Source organism: Poecilia formosa, unplaced genomic scaffold (assembly GCF_000485575.1).
Source record: "Poecilia formosa unplaced genomic scaffold, Poecilia_formosa-5.1.2 Scaffold2, whole genome shotgun sequence".
NCBI classification, from domain to species: Eukaryota; Metazoa; Chordata; class Actinopteri; order Cyprinodontiformes; family Poeciliidae; genus Poecilia; species Poecilia formosa.
In genome coordinates, this window is record NW_006799941.1 from 643,389 (window position 1) to 663,209 (window position 19,821).

A 19,821-nucleotide genomic window follows, 5' to 3' on the forward strand; every position below is an offset into this window, starting at 1 on the left:
ATTTAGCAGTCTAATTTGTACCTTCACAACACCCTTTCTTGTGAAACCAAACTGTCAAAAATATGAGATGAAGAGAAATTAAGAATTCAATGAAAAACATGGTGCTAGATGGCACCTTTTTGATTGTGTAACTATTGATCAAAAGGGGTTGAAGGGGCTGTATCATAGATAGATATTGCTGTTTCATGGCAATGCAACATTGACACAGCAAGTTCATTTTTTAATGATCATTTGAAATGTTCCAAAAAATGTTAAAACAGCTACAAACAGCATGAAATGTAATTGTATTCAGTCATTTGCATACTTTTCCAGATAGAAGTTTACAATTTTCAGGGTCTAACACATAAAAAAAAAAACTTGTAAATCTCCTGCTAGGAACTTTTATTTAGAAATATTTTTATTCTAAACTTCAATAGATACAATGAAATGACAAGGCATTAATTCAAAATGGCAACAGTGTGAATTCCCCAATTCCCACCAAACCCCGAGATATGACAGCTGGTCTAAGAGCTTTGCATTTCCTGTCAAACAGTCACTGTTTTTCTGGAATATAAGGCCACCAGAGACTCCCTCACTAAAGTGATAGATTTCCTTCAGCCAGTGTATAGTCGTTCGGAAAAATTTACCATGTTGCATTTCCACTGCAGATAGAAACACAAATATGATAGGCTAAATTACAAACAGTCGGCCCAGATGTTGAGATTCATTAGTCCTTCTCAGCAAAGATCTGTCCCTTTTCTTGTCCAGACTGAAGGTCTTCAAGAGTATGTTTGACCTTTTAGGATGAGACTTGTCCAGCCTCTTAGCGTCGGCAAGGTCCTTCATCTCATCATTCACATGAAGTAAAAAAAGGAAGTCAAAGTTAAGTGCACAAGTTCTTTTCCAAGTTGTGCCCCTCCTGTCTCTATCGACCTTTGTCCTTCTGTCCTTTCATTTAGTCTTAAATTTATCACGAGTGACGTCACAGGGCGACAGAGGGACATTTCAGGGTGGTGTTGATGGAAGATGAGTTGGAGTATCAAACAGCACGACTACAGGCCTATAGACTGCAGGGTTTGTCTTTCAGCGTTGTTGAGGTGGTTTGAGAACATGCTGTAGCATGGCTGCTGAGCAAACTGTGTCAGAAAGTCTGTCAGGTAAGCCTGAGGAGAGAAAGAGTGGAGTATTAAGACAAATCTTTGCAAATGGTTAAAAATAACTATTAGTTCATATTTTAAAAAATAAATAAATAAAATATGCACAAGAAAAAAAAATCTGTTAAAAGAACAATTTTCAATTTGAAATTTTGTCTTGGCAGATTTAAATTTCCAGAATTTTCAGTCAATTTAAATGGGCTGTTTCAAAGTGCAAATACTAAAGTTCACTATGACTCATTGGTAGACACTTTTTACGGTGGTCAAAATTAAATATTTTAATCAGAAAATTATCTCTGGATAGCTGGACGACAGGATAGACAAGTAGACAAAAGCATACAAATTATAGCTGCACCGATCCACCTTTTTTTCACTCCTGATATCGATACAGATATCTGAGGTTTAGATATACTGATCCAATATAGAAAAACAGCTGAAATGATGTACAACGTTCTTTTTTTAAATACAGACATAATGTAGTGAATTACAAAATTGTTTGATGACTCTCCACTAGTACAGCACAATTAAATACATCAATAGCTTCACAAACTTAGTCAAACATGTAAAAACAACAACTTAATTTTTTTTTCAGTCAATGCAAATAGGAGTATAACAGTCAATGGAAAAGATAGTGATAAAAACAACAGGTGTACTATCTTGGTCAAATGTGTAAAAACAAACAGCAAAAAAACCTTTCAAACGATTCAGAAAGTGCAAAAAGGAATTCTAAAGATAATGTAAAATAAATAATAAAGCATGAATTCGTTCAGAACATAGCATAGAATTGGACTGAATAGATCCGTGTTCATTGATCAGGCACATTGTCACAGAAACCCGATCTAGATTTTTTATTTTTTTTCAATATCAGAACTGATGCAAATACTAATACCGGATCGGTGCGTCTCTAATACAAATGAACTAAAAAGTGAGTATGTACCTGAAGATCGATCAGATAAATGGGGTCTTTCAATGCGTCTGGATCGTCCTCCTCATCATCCTCATAATAATCGTCATCTGTCAAAATAATACCAGTATTGAAAATGCCAATTCAGGTAAAACCAAGACACTCAACAAAAATACTTTACCATATTTGTTAGATGAAATGAGATCGGAGAGCAGTTGCCCTGCTAATCCTTCATCCTCATCATCATCCTCTCCCTCCCCGTCCTCCTGGTCGTCCCACATGCCGCTGGGATCTGAGACAGAAACAGAAAACGGCCGTGCAGGTTTTATTGGGGAAAAACTCCAAACACCATTTTTATTTTCAGTAGAGGATTGACTATTTTCATCGCTACTCCTCACCGTGGCTCCAGTCAGCAGCGTTCGCCCTGCTGGCGTTCGCTTCCACCACCGTCGATAACTCGTTGATGATTAGTTTAAAGATTTTCACAAGTAAAGGAATGTTCGTCCAGCGTTCTGGGTCTATAAAAACCAATCATCAAAAACAAAAGTATAATAAAACAACATAAATTTAATTTACTATATTCCAAAAAAATAAATAAATAAAAAATATGTGCCACAAAAATGAGAATTTATTGTCGCTCAACTTTCTCAATAGTTTAGATTTACTTTTGGCAGATTTGGAGCGAGTGCGAATGCCGTCTTCAAGATTGTAGATTTCTTCCCCCTTAACCATGATGTCCTGAAGTCGCTTGTCGTCAGCGTTTATGCCATGCTGCAGAAGTTTGCACAGCGCCACAGTGCTGCACGGATAAACGCACAAAGATGGAGACAGTTTGAGGGAGGCGAGAGAAGATAAGTGAAGTTCCAGCCCAACTAAAGCAAAAACATATGCAAGAAAATAAAGTCGTCTGACCTGACTTTACCCTCGTACTGTCCGTAGAAAAGATGCTGCCTGCTCATCCACTCCGTCATGACAAACTCCAAGGCAGGTTTTCCCGTCGGCCCTGGCAGACTGCACAGAAACTCCAGCAGAGGCTCCAGCTGGGAGTGGACCAGGTGGGCAAACACCATGATGAGAGACTGCAGGATGAGAAGGGAGACAGATCAGGAAACAAGGCAACTCCAAGAAAACACAGTGAATGTCTACCAATATAGATGCATCTCAGTTAATGAGAAAACTGTCAAAAGTTTTTTTTTTCTTTCAGTAATTCAATACAGGGAGTGAAAGATTTATTGCAAACAGAGGAATGTTTCTGTCCAATACATGGAAATACTTCACAGTAGGATAATTCTGATCCAAAAATATGCTTACTTTAACATTTTACATTTTGTCTGAGCAGCACTATTTTTGGTTTTACTTTCTGTCAGCCATAACAATCATGATAAAAAAAAAAAATGCTTGCAATATAATGCTCTGTGTGTAATCAACCTACATGAGTTTTGGTTTTTGAGCTGAACTGCTGGGATTCTGATTTACTGAGATTGGCCCGTCCTTCCATCTCTCCTGCCTACCTGCATGACGCTCAGAGCCTCGGCTTGCTGCATTTTGCTCAGGATGGCTCTGAGGATGTGATCCAGCTGGTCCCCGAGCTCCGTCCCAGCCCGAGAGATCAGAGTGGACACCAGCCGTCCCACAAAGACCGCCGTGGACTCAGAGGTCCGGGGGTCCAGCAGCTGGTTGACCACCTGCATGACGTACCACAGGCCGCTGTTGCCCTGTTCGTCCCTCCACTGGGCAATCTGTTCCAGGGCCACAGAGACGTACGCTCGCAGGCACTCGCCTCCGTTCTGGCGAGACGGAAAGAAACATGAGAAAATTCCCTCATTACTCATCGTTTCAACGTCTAATGCCAGAATTTAAAAAAAGTCAAAATTAAGACCTTTTAATGCCACTTTGAATGGAATGAAAGACCAGAAGAACTAAAAATATCGGGAATGGTTGGAGGATCCAGCTGTATTAAAATCCAAGCATAGCAAAAACTGATATTTTCTGGATTTGTTTGTGTTTTTGCCGGCAGCTTTGTGCTTTTCACACCACAGTTGGCTCTTTAACACCCACGGCGCCAAGTGTTTTGCACAAAATGCACGTAGCCTTGAATGGGCTGGCAGTATGAGTGAGAGGGGTGAAAACAAACGTCGTCCAGCCAACTGGTGATAAATTAGCATTTACCCGCAATAGAGCAAAAAAGCTCACTATCTACCTAGCAGGTCTGTTAGCAGCTAGTTACAGGTAGCCTCAAGTCTCAGAACGTAATGATGACAATCTGTAGGTGCGACTCAAAGTTTTGCTTGACAGAAAGGTTTTGCGGGAAAAAAAAAAAAAAAAACTACATATATGTGAATATATGAAGCTTTTATTACCTGCATTATTGTGTGGTCATCAGTTCGTAAGGTGCACTGTGCTACCACAGGAAAGGCCTGACACACCAACAGCTCTGACAGAGGGGGCTTTGTGTTTCGGACCACTGTGGCCAGAATGTCTATCGACGTCTGCAGAGACAGAGAAATAAATGAGTGCAACTCCAAGGAATCGAAACATCGAAAGAACCAATGAATCAAACAACAACAGAAATAAACATAACATAAATGATACGTTGCACTTACAGCACAGAGTCCAGAGGGGATCTTATCCGGTGGCGCCTGCATGATGCTAATTAGTGTGGGAATGAGTCGCATCTGCATGGGGCCCTGACAGCCTTCGATCTGAGCCAGCTCCTTAAAGATGTCCTGAGCCAGGGCAGCCACCACAGGGTCTGACAGGGGAAGACGAGAAAAGGTCACTTCTAAAAGATTAAAGCCTTAAATAAAGATAAAAACTGAATGTTTTTATCTTTAAAAACATTAATAATAGGAAGAAGGTGTTCCAGGAAGTGATTCTGGTCAATGGAGCTGCAGAAGTACCGTTGTTATATTTGAGGAAAATGGCGATTGTGAGCGGGCAGATTTTGTTCTCGGCGCTGGTGGTGAAGGCCGGGTCCACGGTGCAAACGATGCAGAGCGTCTCCATGACGAGCGTGAGCACCTCTGAGCTGAATTGGGCAGCAAGCTGGACCAGTCCCTCCAGTATGCTGGGGAGGAAAGGCTGAAGGATGTGCGTGCTCTCCGACAGCTTCAACTGGTCACAGTAACTAAAAAAAAAAAAAAAGCAAAGTATGAATAAAAATGTACGTAGTTCACAGATTTCAATTTTTTTCCACTTCACAACCATGTGTTGGTCCAGCACATAAAAAGCCGTGTGAACTACATTAGAGATTATAATTCTGATATTCTGATATGAACACTTGTACAAGGTCCAGTAAGAGATGGTAGATGGACGTTATCATAAAAAGCTAAACCACAGCAAACGGTGAGCTCACCCCCAGATGGCCCGGACCGCCGAGATGCGGACGGATGGAGGTTGGCTGTCATGGAGACCGCTGACTGTGGCCTGGAGAAACTGCTGGATGAGTTCAGGAGACATGGCTGCAGTGAAGCGGCTGGCCGCCCACAGAGCGCGGCCCAGAAGGAACGGGGATGCAGCTGAGGAACAAGAAAACAAAAGACTGTAAAAACAAGACAAAAAAAAGAAAGAAAGAAACCAACTTTATGGAGCACATCACTTGAGCTAAGTTATTTCTTTTCTTTTTGACAGAGAAACAAGTTATTTTCTTAACATTAAACAAAAGGGTAAAAAAAAAAAAAACAATCTGTTTCTAACGGAAAAACAGGAAAATGATCTAAAACAAGAAAATGTTTAATCCAATTTAATATTGAACAATGACAAAAATGTTGTGCCTCTTCTTGTGTTTGTACACATCTGACTCTCTCACCGGTGAGATTAAGATCGGCCAGGATGACGCCGGCCAGAAAACCGTGCATGTCAAACTGAACCCGACCGTTCTTCACGTTCTCTGTAATGATGGTCTTGACTGAACCGAGGGCCAACATGCAGGCCTCATGAATCTTCCACCTAGTTAGGAAAACAGGAAAAAAAAAAAAAAAGAAAAACAGAACATATGAACAACAAATTCCCTTACTCTACCTGAATGTAATGACTTGAACACATTTCATAACTAAAAGCCATTGGAGTCGCTGTTCTCCCCTCACCAGTGCTCACTGCCACCATTTTTAGCTTGTTCTGCCTCCTGGAGGTGTCTGGTTGCAGCTGCTGCCAGCGCTGCTGCACTTTCATTCTGGAACTCTGCAGCCACAGCCTGTAACAGGAAGTGAGACTTCAGCACCATCACACACACACACACACACACACAACTCAAAGTCCTCTCTTGTGGGGTAGCAACTACAATAATTTTATTAATTGATTGTTCTATCAATTCATTGGGTAAAGTAAATGGGCACATTTTGCAGATTTTTCATTTAACCACTTATATGCTAATATTAGAAATATCTTTCAAAAATAAATTTCAAAGGTATTTCTAATAATATTTTTGTTTTTAAAATAAGGAAAACATTTTATTGCTGAAATGTAACAACATTGTATTTCTTTGGTATACACTTTATCATGCGAAAAGCTCAACCCATTCTACTCGACTTAACTTCAATACAATGTAGGATTCATCTGTTGATTATTTTTTGGATTGACCAATTAATAATTGGATCACAAAAGGTGCTCAGGAGATTTTTTTTTATTATTTATTACAGAACCAGGTGAAGATAAAACTATGCTACTTGAGGAGTGTTGGATAAAACATATTTTCTGACAAAGAAAGTATTTTAAAATCTGAAATGAATGATGTATACATTTTTGTGCAGTTTTAGCTTAATTACAGCTCAGTCTATGTTGTTCTTTCAGCAAAACTGCCTTTTTAGAGTTTGTATACTACAGTTAATGATTAATTTATTCCTAAATTAATTGATGACTGTTTCAATAATCGATTAATCACAATTAATTGTTTCAGAATAGTCCTTTAACTCATGCATGAGAAACAGAAGTCAAGAAAAATGTAACAAACATCTATTTTTTGTCCATAATTTGAGTATAATATATATGGACAGGCTGAACTGCAGCTGACCACTGCTGACCACAAGCTCTTTGTTTTATGCGAAGCTCACCAGCAGTAGGTCCTGAGCAGAGATCCGAACAGAGTAGGAGAAAGTGTCATCGTCCTCATCCTCTACAAACTGCTGAGGGTTTGCCGTCCAAACTTTGACCTAATCATGGAAAGCGCCGTTCAGTCAAGACAAAATGATTTCTCACGGGATCTGGCAGAATTACACGTCGGCGGTTCCTCACCTGGTCCTCTGTGATCTGCATGTACAGGATGATGTAGTAGATGAGCTCTGGCAGAGCTTTCCGCACCGTGCTCTTGAACTTGTTGTTCTCCAGCAGCGTGTGGACAAACTCAAAGATGCTGAACACCAGATTCTCAAAGCCCAAAACCTCTCCTGGAAAAATGAGTACAGGACAAAAACGCTGATGTAGAATTACTGGTGAAGGGAGGATATGGGGAATGTAAAGAATAGACTGGAGGAGGTGGATTTTGCTAACCGTCTGAGTCAATGGGGTCGTCTACTTCCTCAGTGTAGTTGACTTCAGTTCTTACATAAGTGAATTAAAAACTAAGGACTAACAAACTGAAACAAAGTATTTATATTTCAGATGTTTTGATTTTAAAATTAAAAAAAAATAAAAAATAAAAATAAAAACAAAGCGCAGATTTATTAGCAGAAAAACTATAACCAATAATTAACATAGATCTGGTGATGTGAGGGATATAAAGCTGCACTTTCAGTCAGTGTATTCCAGACGATGGGTAATATCTGCTGCATAGACGAAACCATCGGTTTGGGGAAGTTCTTCACTAAAGCTGTTACTGCCTGTGAAAAAACCCCCAAAACAAAACAAAAACACATAAACATGTATTTTTTTTGTAGCCGTTACAAACATCTGTAACAGAGAGGCTTCGATCCTCAACCTCTCACCTTCAGGACTTCCATCTTGAGGCCGCTGTCAGACGTGGGTCCATCAGGCATCTGCAGAGCCTGCACAAACGCTTCTGTAAACTGCTGCACCACCGGGAAGATCAACGCTTTAGCAGCACCCTAAACATAAATACACAGAGTTATCATCATTCACAAATAAAAATGTATCTGGAAAAAAAAAAAAAAAAAGTAAGGCTGCAACAAATGATTATTAGAATAACTGATAATTCAGACAATCACATTACAAAATAACTGATACAGTCTGAAGATTTTCCTTTTTATATAATATTGTAAATATTTTAAAAGATGCAAATAATCTAATAATTTATTTAGTAAATTAATTAATTTGTTAGAAAATAAGCATGTTACTGCCTAAAATGCAACAACATTCCTTAAGTGAATACTTGATCATTTGTAGCAAAGGATGCATCTGCAGCTAAAAAATACTTTTAACATAAATATGTAAAGAAAAAACTCAGGCCTTTATGCTTGATGTAATGAAATGAAATGTAGGGGTAATTTGTTGATTTTTTTTGATTAATCGATTAATAATTGGATTGAAAAAGATACTTAATAGGAGAGTTTTTTTAAACAGAATTAAAAAAAAACCAAAGTTCTTCTTTTGTTTGTATCTGTATGTATCTTTTTTTTAAAGTTTTGGCTTAATTGCTGCCGTGACTTTCAGAAAAAACAAAAGCAAAGAAACTGGGTTGATTGAAATATTTGCCGCAAGAACGTTTCAGAAATACTGAAACAGAAAAGTTCTAAAACGTGATGAATAATGGAAATCATATTTTGAAACGGATGTTTCATGAATCAGACAGGTGTTGATGTGAAACTGGCTTCACCTTTTCAAGCTCTTCAATAGCACAGATGAGGTTTGCACATGTGGTGAAGATCTCCACTGCTCTGGAACGGGTACGGATGCTGTAAACCTGAGATTATTAGCAAACATGAGGGAGAAGTACCATACCGCACAGAGAAAAGCATAAGACCCTTTAAAAGTTAGAGATGCACAGAATACAGTTTAGCTGGCAGATGATCATTTTTTTTTAGCTTATTAGTTCCATAAATAAAACTGATAATACTGCTGCAGCACCTCAGCCATGGTAAAGATCTTGTACATCTCAGGTAGGATGACTGGAGCCACCAGAGGCATCTGAGTGTCTGTCACCTCGCGGGTGAACTCTGGAAAAGAGGGCATCCAAAATAAAATTCAAACTAAAGAAAAAATTATTAGTTACTAAATGCAACCTCAGTTTTGCAATTTCACTATTATAAATAATGTATACAAGCTTGACTAGCAACAGCTATCCAATGATAGGCTCTCCAAATACTTGGTATCATCATTAAAAAACATTTTGTATAGATTTAAGTCTGACAAAAGGGACACCAATATAAAATAAGTGAATACACAAAGTAACATAATGTCCAAACACAATAAAAGAAGAGATTAACAAGCCACTGAACGTTTAGACTAAACCAAGCTGTGACTGTCTAAAGAATTTATTTATTTTTTAAGATACCTGTGAGGACCCTCATGGCTCCATGAACTGCGTTCACATCTCCGCTGACCAGCATCTCCATCAGCAGGGTGAAGAGCTGTGGCCACGCCTCAGGCCAGTCCCAGTGGGCGATGGCCGACACGGCGTAGGCGACACTGGAGCGGACCTTGCTGATGGACTCCCGCAGGCCGCTGGGCAGCAGCTCCCTGATGGCGGCTTTAGCCTGATGGGACAAGATCACTCAGGAGTCAGATTTTACTGTAATACTTTGAGATATCTCTAAGAGCCATCGCCGTGGATGAGTGGGCTGAAACTAGTCTGAAGAAGTTGAATCCACCTGTGAACGTTTACCTGATCTGTGGTTTCAGGAGGTCTGAACTTCTCTGAATGGGCGCACCAGTGAGTCTCCACATACTGCTTCAGGATGACGGATGCCAACTGCAAACACAAACCCAATACTTGTTAACCTAGAAAAGTTCCCATAGGGGGAAACAGACAAACAGCGAGTCAGTATCAGCATGACAAACAGAATACAAGACCTGATTTTAATGCATGCACGTGGAAAGAAATCCAAGTTGTACTCACTTGACGGATGGCGAGCGCTCCCTGAGGGTCAACTGTAAGCTCTGCCAGGTGGACGCCAAACTCTGGAATATAAAAACATCAATTAGGCTGCTGGTAATATTGACTTCTTATAAAGATGCACAATGAGACCAAATTAGTTTCAAACCATGTCAAACAGGAAACGTAGTAAGCAGAAGGTCAAAAACACAATGATATTTAAGAAGTTTCCATTTGCACAAATGCAGAAAATGTAACTTATTGAACACTGCACTGACTCTATAACACCCCACTGCAGCAACAAAGACCTGCTTTGACACCAAGATTAATTATCATTTCAAAGTGTCAACTAAAATTGAAGCTTAAAGTGGCAGAAATAAATACGTTTTATAGAGATTTAAACATGGTGAGATTTTTTTATGAGCATTTGTACAAAAATTAAGGATGGGCATCATTTGCCACTACTTGGTTAAGCACTAAAATCAGTACCTAAAAGCAGGGATTTTCTCTCTGAGCCTTCCACAATGGCTCTTAACAACTTTTGTTAAAATAATAACTAACAAACTAATGTTTTTAACTACAGGTAATATAACAAACACAAGTTTTTAGCTGTTTTTCTTGTAATATTTGCATTGAATCTCCACAGTGATACCACTCATATGTTTTACTTCTGTTTTTCCTGTCATTATGTTGGAATCTATGAGCTTTTAGGTTTCACATCTTTTTCCATCCAGAGAAAAACAAAAACATCCTCTTCATGCAAAATTTTATGTTTAGCTTTATTTTAAATAATAACAATGACACCAAATTTACTATTAGAATCGATATGAATCTAATAGTATGTTTGTTTTTTTTTCCCTTTCTTTTTCAAAACGTCAGATGACAACTGCAGCTTTAAATAGTCTTTTTTTTCCTAGGCTAACCTGAGAGGAAAAACGGCTCATCAGGTTGTAAAGATTGCGGAGACGACTCGAAAGATTCCAACCTGGCATGGCAAGCACGCAGAACAGGAGAAAAGTTCACAGTTCAGGACGAGCATGAACCTCATCAGCTCCACCTCTAGCTGGCTTTCACCAAGTGACATCAGGCGCCAGAAGACAATGTTAGTGCTGACAGTCCTGCAGAGCTGCGGCCTCAGAGAGAGGGGCCTGCGGAAAGGGTCGGCGCTGCTGCAGCGCCCGCTCACTGCGCGCTCAATTAACTTTTCAGCAGCAGCACGATTACTGCTGGACAATAGAAGGTCAGACGGAGAGCGTTAGCTACCGACCATGACACACTTACTCTACAGATGATGACAAATCTATTGGCATCCCTGAAACAGATGGGTAAAATGCTTAAAAACAGACATCACTTTATAATCTCGCATTGAGAATAGTTTTAGTAACTAACAGCAGATTTTGTCCAAAAAAATGCGTTTTAACAAAAAAAATAAATAAATAAAAAATGACTGTGATACCTTACAATATATATTACTGTGCCACTGAGCTGTTTTGCACCAAACACTTGAGGTGGTTTTGATCTCATACAAATACACATGTCAAAACACCTCATGTACATTGCAACAGGCATGGCGGGAGCCCTGTTATGCTGTGGGATTGTTCCTCTTTCAGATGAAGGAAGATTATTTAAGTAGATGGATTCATGCACTCAAAATATTCTAAATAAAACCGGTAAACTGAAAAACAAGTTTTTGTAAAAAATAAACATTCATTATGAGAAAATTAAGGAATTATTTTTCCAACAGAAAATCTGGAACATAACTTCACCTCTCCTGTTACAATGACAAATTTAAAACATGTGATCTCACTTGTGAAGCATCTGAACTAGGACTCAGATGTTGCTTTTGCAGGAAGCTGGGAGCTTCAATAACGGGATATTTGGGAAATTCCCTCCTTCCCCCACTGGAAATCTGTCTAAACTGAACTAAGCTTAGACACTGAAAGTTTGAGTTTTAGTTTAAATGGTTAATTTAGACACTGACCACTAACTGAACACGAGTTGCTTTGAGTGTGAAACATTTGTTTTATGGATTATTGAATTGCCTGAACACGTTAGTTAAGTCACCTTATAAGAAATACCAACTAAAACTTTGCTTATTTTAAGCGCTGACCAGTCTTTCAGTGACGTCATTTGATTTAATAATTCAGCCCGAGCTCCAGTGAACCGCAGCCACAGATTATACGTGTGACGACACAGAAGTTAGCCTCTGAATCGGAACTTCATCCGCTACACTTCTGTAATAAACGATTTCACATTCAACCAATCTGGACCACTTCTCAGGTCAAATTAATGAATTAAAAAAAAAAAAAAAAATTATTATTGAGCAAACCTGAGCAAAACTCCTCCACAATGCCAGATAATTTCAACTACTTTGAGTATTTATGAAATCTTCAACACATCCGTAAAATCCAATATGCGATTTCAATTTATTTTTTGGCTTTTAAACTAACTTAGTAGTTAAAAAGCAGTTATTTGACAAGTCAGGCATAAATTAAATTATTCTGCAGAGATTACAGGTTACTTAAAACATAATTTGGTGTGAAGAACCCATTATTTCATGAGTTTTTTTTTTTAGTTTTTTTTACTTTTGACATTTAAACCACCTTAGATAAAGTGCAGCTTGGAAGCTAATCTAAACTGAATTATTCTGCATTGGCTGGAGATGATTTAAAATCATGTTAATCTTGCTTGAAAGTCACCAAGGTTAGAATGAGTAAATCTGATTTGAATAACTCTATCCTGATTAGATTATCTTTAAGAACACTTTACATATATTGGAATTTATATACAAATAATAAAATTATACTCATTTTATTTTTTAGCATTTAGTTCACCATTGATGTGGTCAAGCTTTAAAAGTGTTGTTCTTCAACAGTCAACAATGAACTGAAAAATGTTATGTTAAATATGCAGATTATTTAGAAGATGTCTTGGATCTTCTGAAGCTTTAACACATAATGATGGTTTCAATATATTTTGTATTGAAAATACAAAATATATTGTAATTTTCAGTAATGTCTACTGTTATGTTATAATGTTTAATACATTATAAACCATAATAATGTAAATCCCCCATCATATTTGAAACCAAATGTTCTACACTGACCAAAGACTTTTGTCAACAGTTTGGGATTTGCGAAACCTTTACTCTATTTAACACAAAAAGGAAAATTAAATGCCTTTTTTGGTCTTAAGAAGGCTAATTTCCAAAATAAGAGTTAGATAAGTACAGTTTGTGGGTTGAAAACTAGAAAGTCCAGTCTCTTAAAATGTGGAATATGATTAATAAACGTTTCACAAAAGCATAAGGTTTCGTTTTCAAGTAATTATAATCAGCTAAGTCCGTTTGGAAAAAGATTACAATTTCATACTATTTCAGATGTTTAAAACGAATAAATGCGGTTCAGATCCCTTAAAAGTGGTGAAATGACTCTTTATTGAAAGCTCCAAACTGGATACCAACTTCAGCCTCGCTCACATGTGCCGTTTCTAACTCAAGCTAGGATCGCGCTAATGATTACATTGCAACACCGCTAGCTGTGGGCTGTTTCAATCTGTTAGGCTAAAAACAACTGCGATCACAAGTCCTAGAAATAACAAGCATATTTACAAGCTCTTATACCATTTTAGTCCTTAATAACTTCTACTAACATGGCCTAACATTAGCTGCCTGGAAGAGTCCGTCCAGTACGGCTGTTAGCTTAGTTCACTTAAGGCATGAATAAACCAGCACCCAGGATAATGAAAGAAGCTAAAACGCTTAAATGTTAAACATTGGTGTGGTTTATAACCCGACCACCTCTCACCTTCTGTCACCTCCAGCACTTTGATCTGCTCCTCAGCGGCGGCGCGCACTTCTTGCACCGGAGACAGGATGGCCGTGAGCGTCTCAATCAGAGCCTCCTTCAATCCCTGCTGGACGGGTCCGACAGCCGGGACGGCCCGACCGTCACCCGCTGCACTCATGCCTGCTGTGTCTAGGCTCGCAGCTCGCTGTGGAGAGTTCAGCTACCCGTGTAGGAGCGGAGCCAGAGAGCCACGGCCACCGAGCGCGCCAATGCATGGAAAAGTAGAGGCGGGGCTATGCTGGAGGAAACATTATTCAGTCGTTCCGTTTTTTTGGTTGTGCTTTTGAGCTACAGCGCCCTCTAGCGGAGCGGTTGACAAAGTGCTTTAGAAAAGCAGCATTTTTTATATAGATTTTTAGTTAAAATATCTGGAAAGTCTAAGTCACACTCAAAATAGTAGTCCACATATAAACCTTTAGTAAAAACTTTAAAACGTGTACCTTTTTAATTGTCGTTTATATATAACTGTTTGTCTTTTGGCCAAGTCTCTCTTGAAAAAGAGATTTTATCTCAAGGAATTCCTAGTGAAATAACGGTTAAATAAAAATATATATAAACTGGTAGAGTGTATTTGTCTTTGATATTTAAAGAAAAAAAACCCCGCAAACGTTGACTTTTTTCTACTTATTGAACTAAAATTGAAGTCTCAAAACAAATAAACTGCAAATTTTTCCAACTGATTTCATAAATGTGAATATAGAAATTGATCAAAAGTGCTTTAGTTATAAATCACTGCTTAGAACAGGGGAAAGACGAACGTTGCTCTTTTAATACAGTAGGTGGTGCTATTGTGCAGAATCACCAGATATCTGCTCAATGCATTTCATGCTGCCAGATAAGACCTGATTTGATGGGTTTTTTTTAAAGCAGCTAAACTCTTATTTTCAGACCCTTTGATGGTTTCCTTTTATAAAAGAACAGGAGTAAACTGAGGACTGAATTTTACAGAAATGATCTTCATCAGTTTCCAGACTTATGGATGTGCCAATGAAAGGAGTTACTGAAAGATTAACTACAGCACAAAAGCCTGCTTTTTTTTAAAGAGGCCTTTTGCATCCATGATCTTCAGTAAATGTGCTGCAATCTAATGTAGCATCCATATAATCAGAACTTGCACTAAATGGGTGTAAAATAAGTGAAAGTTAAGTATTAATATCAATGAGAACTTTACAAATCTGTCTCATTTGTGTTAAACATGAAGTAAAACAATAATGGACCTAAAATAAGCATCAACAAGCTTCATGTGAAATGAAATGAGAAATCAGTTTAGGCTTTTTGCTGGTGAGCCAAAATTAAACTAATTTATGACTGCAGCCTGTGGGACATTATGCATGTTGAGCTGCAAACATATTCAGGGTTCCTTCACGTCACAAGCCTTTCTATATTCAGCTTTCTAAAGTTCTCTGTTTTTTTTATTAATTTACTGTGAATTTGTGGATGGCATTTCTAAAGGCAGTAGAATTTACAGAAGGAAACTAAACAGAAGAAACAGGAAAGAAGGTTCCAAACAAGGACAGGATGCCACAGGGAAGGAAAAATGAAAGCAGAGTATGGAGGGAGGAAGACAATGAAGGAACAGAAGTAGAAAATATGGACCGAAAGAACAAAGGGAAGACACAAGTGAGAAAAAAATGACAAAGGAAGGACAAGAAAGTATAAAAGGTAAGGACAGAAAAAAAGAAGGAAGGCTACAAGGAAGAAAGGTAAAAACACGAAGGGAAGACGATACCTTCAGACAAAGGGCCAGGGACTAAAATTTGAAAATACAAATATTTGACCATCCTCTTTTTCTTTTTCCAGACCTGGAAAATATTGAAATCAAATTTCAAACTTTTTCAAACGTAAATGGTGGATTGAGTCTCATAAGTTAGCCAGATGATTTGGCAAGGTGTTGGTTTGAAACAAGTCAAATAAGTAATATTACAGCACTTTAATGTTTGGCATCTGAAGTTTGAGCTCTTCTACTGCCGTCTTTACCTGATGAAAGACAACAGGGTTACTGATCCAAACAAAATTCTGATCAAAGTGCAACAAAAGGCAGCATCAGTTCAGCGTTTTCTCCTCTCCACAGTAATTGTTTATGATCCTCATTTCAGCAAAATGTGGTCGATTGAGTTGCAAGTTAAAATCTGACTTCTGGTTTAGTTCCTAGTCATGCAGTTAAAACTACAGCAATATAAAAAATGCATAAAAATCTCAATTTGATTCAGCTTTACAAGATTATTTTTGTAACTAGGCCAATTAATTTACTTTTTACTTAGTATCTAAATAGATTTTTTAAAGGGGTATTCATGATTTTATGTGTGATCTGACTTAGTGCTTAGAGTAATGATTGTGTTTATTTTTAGACTTGTGCTTCCCTATCCCATCTATGAATTGCATTTTTGCTGCTCCTTGGCAGAGGAGATATTGTCTCTTCCAGAGTTTTCCCTTTATAAACAATTTCTTTAACAGAACCTACAAACAGAGAATATGAATGGATGAAAAGAAAGATTAGATAATAGATCGCTGGATGGGTGGTTGATAAAGGGACAAACAGCTAGCTAGCTAGATGAACGAATGATTTTCTTAATTTTAAAACGTAAAAACAGAAAATAGGATCCTTTAAAAATAATCCCTGAACTTAATATTAATCAAAAAATAAGGGGTCTTTTTTTTAAGAGTCTTGTTACATTTGATGATCTAAACAAGTGTCATTTAGCTCTGAGGATCGTGAATTGTGAAATGAATTGTGTCATTTAGCTCTGAGGTTGCAGACCTCTGGACCAAGTGAACGATGCACAAAATTTCTAAACAGACAAACAAGCGGGACCTTAATCATGTTCTTCTTACATATTTACCCATGTGAGGAAGCAAAACCCTAAATCCGACCCAAACAGGTCCAGACTGAGGAGGAACTCTGCAGTTAGAACACACCATGACCTCCATGAAATTGGGTTTTACTAAAACTGCTTTAGCCTTTGTGTGAATGTAATGTGGACTGAGCCAAACACTAAAATAACTGTTTTTGAGGCAAAGAACAGTTTGTTTTATGTAAAAAAACAAAAAAAAAAGGAAAAAACTTTTCCCACTTGATATGTCCCTCTCCCTCAAAAGAGTTAAAAACTAAGACAAACAAAAAATGAATACCCACCTGGGCACCAGCTCACAAGGTGTACCGCAAATATATATAAAATATAGAATCTGAAATATATTTTATATATATATTAAATTGTGTTAGGAGTCAGTATTGTCACTACACAGCATTAAGGTGGTGTGTCTGATTTTTCTTTTTTTTTTTCAACTTTTTAAAATTCCTATTATATAAACCAGAGGAGTCAAAGCAGAACAAAAATAATCAATGAACAAACAAAATGTGGAAAAACAATGTAAATAACCAACAGACGAAAGGCCTCCTCCCCGACCGAACGCTCCTCCCCATTCGCGTCTCGCTCAGCGGCGGCAGCGGGACGGCGGGTCGGGTGAGCTGGTCCGGACGCGGCGGCACCGACCCGTCCAGATGTACAGCGCAGTGAAACATAACTTACATGTTTAGCTCATTTTTCACACGTACAGTCGTGATCAAGGCACAGGGATCTTCTACAAGTTATTTTCTTTTCTTCAATAAAGTTGTACAAAATAATACATTTTACAGTCTGTACAAGAATAATAGTCCAGCAGTAAATAAAAAGACAGACGCACTTAAAGCCGGGTGGGGAGGAGGAGGGGGAGGAGATGACAGAACAAGACGAAGGGAGAGGAAGGAGGGAGCTGACGATGAGGATCATTTGTGTGTGTGTGTGTGTGTGTGTGTGTGGGGGTGTGTGTGTGTGTGTGTGTGTGCCCAGTTATAAAACGTTGCATCCAGTCTCTGCAAATCTTTAACGTCATGATTTTCTGTTGCCGTTTATCCTCAATAAGTCAAACCTGTTCTTTATTTTCCACGTTAAATAGTTGTCAAATAGCAGCAGGGGAAAATGGGGACAATGATGTAGAGTAACATGTTGGTGTATGAGTGTGTGTGTTTGGGATGGAGGGGTTAAAATGGTGCACAAAGGCAGATCTCACACACTGTGTACACCGACAAACAACATAGGGTAAAAACTAACAAAAACTTAAAACTTGAATTGTGTTATTACAGGAATATATAGTATTTATATTTATATGTATTTATATATATATACATATTTATATACACACATATATAAATATCTATATATATAGCTTGTATTTTTTTTTGTTTTTGCACTGCATTAAGTTCATTGGTATGCATGATTCTTATGCATCATATGATATTTTTTTGTTTGCTTGTGTTTCCTCGACTAGTTTCTTGAAGAGCAGTCCATGAGAGCAGCGTGGCTTCATCTCAGAGTCACGCTCACGTCCGCAGGCAGCCATTAATCAATTAGTCTGTCCATGCCGGGCACAGGAGAAAATAAAACAAAACAAAACAAAACAAAACAAAACAAAAAAACAGCTGACAGCCACTCCTCTGTTTCAGCTTGCCACCATCTGAGTCCATCTGTTCTCTTCAGCACGCGGTGAATAAACTCCTGCATGTGAGCAGATCCCCCCCCTCCCCCCTGCTAACTATTAGAGCAAGAGGCTGGAGTGGGTCATGATTATGCAATATTCAAGGGTCTGAACGTCTCATTCTGTAGTGCATGTGTACCTGTGAGCGGGTGGTCGTATAAATGAGAGGCTGACAGCCGATGGTAAAAAGTCTTCTCACTTTTCCGTAGTTATGAAGCTGGATTACCAGGAGGATGGGGTGGAGGAGAGGAGAGGTCAGGCTTATCGGTCATTTAGGTGAATTTGGTAACAGTGAAGAGGTGATTGGCTAACTGGTCGTAGTGAGGCGGGTGGTCGTTGGGTAAGTAGGGCGGGCCTGGCGAAGCTGCGCATCACAAGAGCTCGTACTGCCGTAGGTGCATCCTCTGTATGATGTCCCGACAGTCACTGAAGACACGCCGGATGTTTTCCGTGTCGACGGCGCAGGTGAAGTGCGGGTAACAGTAATGCCGTCCGTCCCCACTGGCTGTGCTGATCCTCTGAAGACATACAGGAAAGACAACAGGTTAGTAGTGGTGAATCTTGAGAGCCCACACGCAGAAATGCAACGGGCTTTCCGATAAAACAATCTTCTGTTTGCAAAAGCAACACCTGGCGATGCAGAAGCTGAACATTTCAACTATTTCATTTACAACTTTGCTGTATTTTTCTCATGTTTTACTGTGTAAAGTTGAGCTGATTTGCAAGCTTAAGAAAATGCACCGCACTAAAATCTAAAATCATTAAAAGTAGGTCACATGTTTTCAGAAAAAGTTTTACATTAATTTTACAGTACTAAGATTTTAATTGCCAAATATCTGTTGGATGCAGTTACGACCAACATAACTGTTTATTTGCTTTGGTACACATTCATCTTTCAATCCTACTTAACTGAAACATTCAAACAGTTATTAAATACATGCTTATTTAGAATAAGATTTGACATTTTACACGGCAAAATAAAATGTTTCAGTTTTATCGTCTTGTTTGCAAGAGATGGTGAGATTGAACGAGAGGTGGACTGATGCATTTGGGCTTCATCCGCTGTAATCAGTGAAAGGTGATAAAATGGGATTCTCTATGGAAAGTAACCTGGAGCACATGCAGTAGCTTTATCTATGAGAACAAAAATACAACAATATAATTACTTTACTTGACAATCATAAGTTTTTGTAAATAAATGAGAAATTGGTTGTTCAAAGCGCTAAAAAACCAAAACAAACAACAAAAAAAAACCCATCACCAAGAAAACGACCTTTGCACGAACCAAAAACTCATCCCGTATGAAGTACTTTGCTCTGGTCACCCTGGGATCCTCTCCTGGTTCTGGTATTGCTGTTGAAAAGGAAGAAATACAGTCAACCTTTAACATATTTAGCGCACACACCTTCATCTGATTAAAAGCATCCGTTTTGTTTCAAA

General features: G+C 38.4%; 2 protein-coding genes across 4 annotated transcripts in view; both read right to left on the bottom strand.

Moving 5' to 3' along the window:
- Window positions 1-364: 364 nt before the first annotated feature.
- ipo9 (importin 9) lies at window positions 365-14,113 on the bottom strand. Its single transcript, XM_007548316.2, has 24 exons — window positions 13,828-14,113; window positions 10,046-10,107; window positions 9,812-9,898; window positions 9,482-9,683; window positions 9,055-9,143; window positions 8,804-8,890; window positions 7,956-8,075; window positions 7,750-7,850; window positions 7,522-7,580; window positions 7,267-7,418; window positions 7,086-7,184; window positions 6,123-6,229; window positions 5,846-5,985; window positions 5,393-5,555; window positions 4,938-5,164; window positions 4,641-4,789; window positions 4,398-4,526; window positions 3,549-3,824; window positions 2,950-3,116; window positions 2,703-2,836; window positions 2,436-2,555; window positions 2,219-2,329; window positions 2,071-2,147; window positions 365-1,142 (listed from the first exon to the last, which is right to left on the bottom strand). The coding sequence occupies exons 1-24, from the start codon at window positions 13,985-13,987 to the stop codon at window positions 1,032-1,034; spliced, it is 3,129 nt and encodes a 1,042-aa protein (XP_007548378.1). The 5' UTR covers window positions 13,988-14,113; the 3' UTR covers window positions 365-1,031.
- A 3,025-nt stretch (window positions 14,114-17,138) lies between these two features.
- Window positions 17,139-19,821, bottom strand: part of LOC103135537 (guanine nucleotide-binding protein G(s) subunit alpha-like) — a 33,579-nt gene continuing 30,896 nt past the window's right edge. For 2 of the 3 annotated variants that reach the window (XM_016669886.1, XM_016669876.1), the window contains 2 exons: window positions 19,655-19,734; window positions 17,139-18,899 (listed from right to left, as the gene is read on the bottom strand). In XM_016669886.1, coding sequence (XP_016525372.1) covers window positions 18,753-18,899; window positions 19,655-19,734 — 227 coding nt within the window. In that variant the 3' untranslated portion in view covers window positions 17,139-18,752. The remainder of the gene's footprint in view (window positions 18,900-19,654; window positions 19,735-19,821) is intronic. The other variant, XM_007548329.2, reaches the window with a different exon arrangement.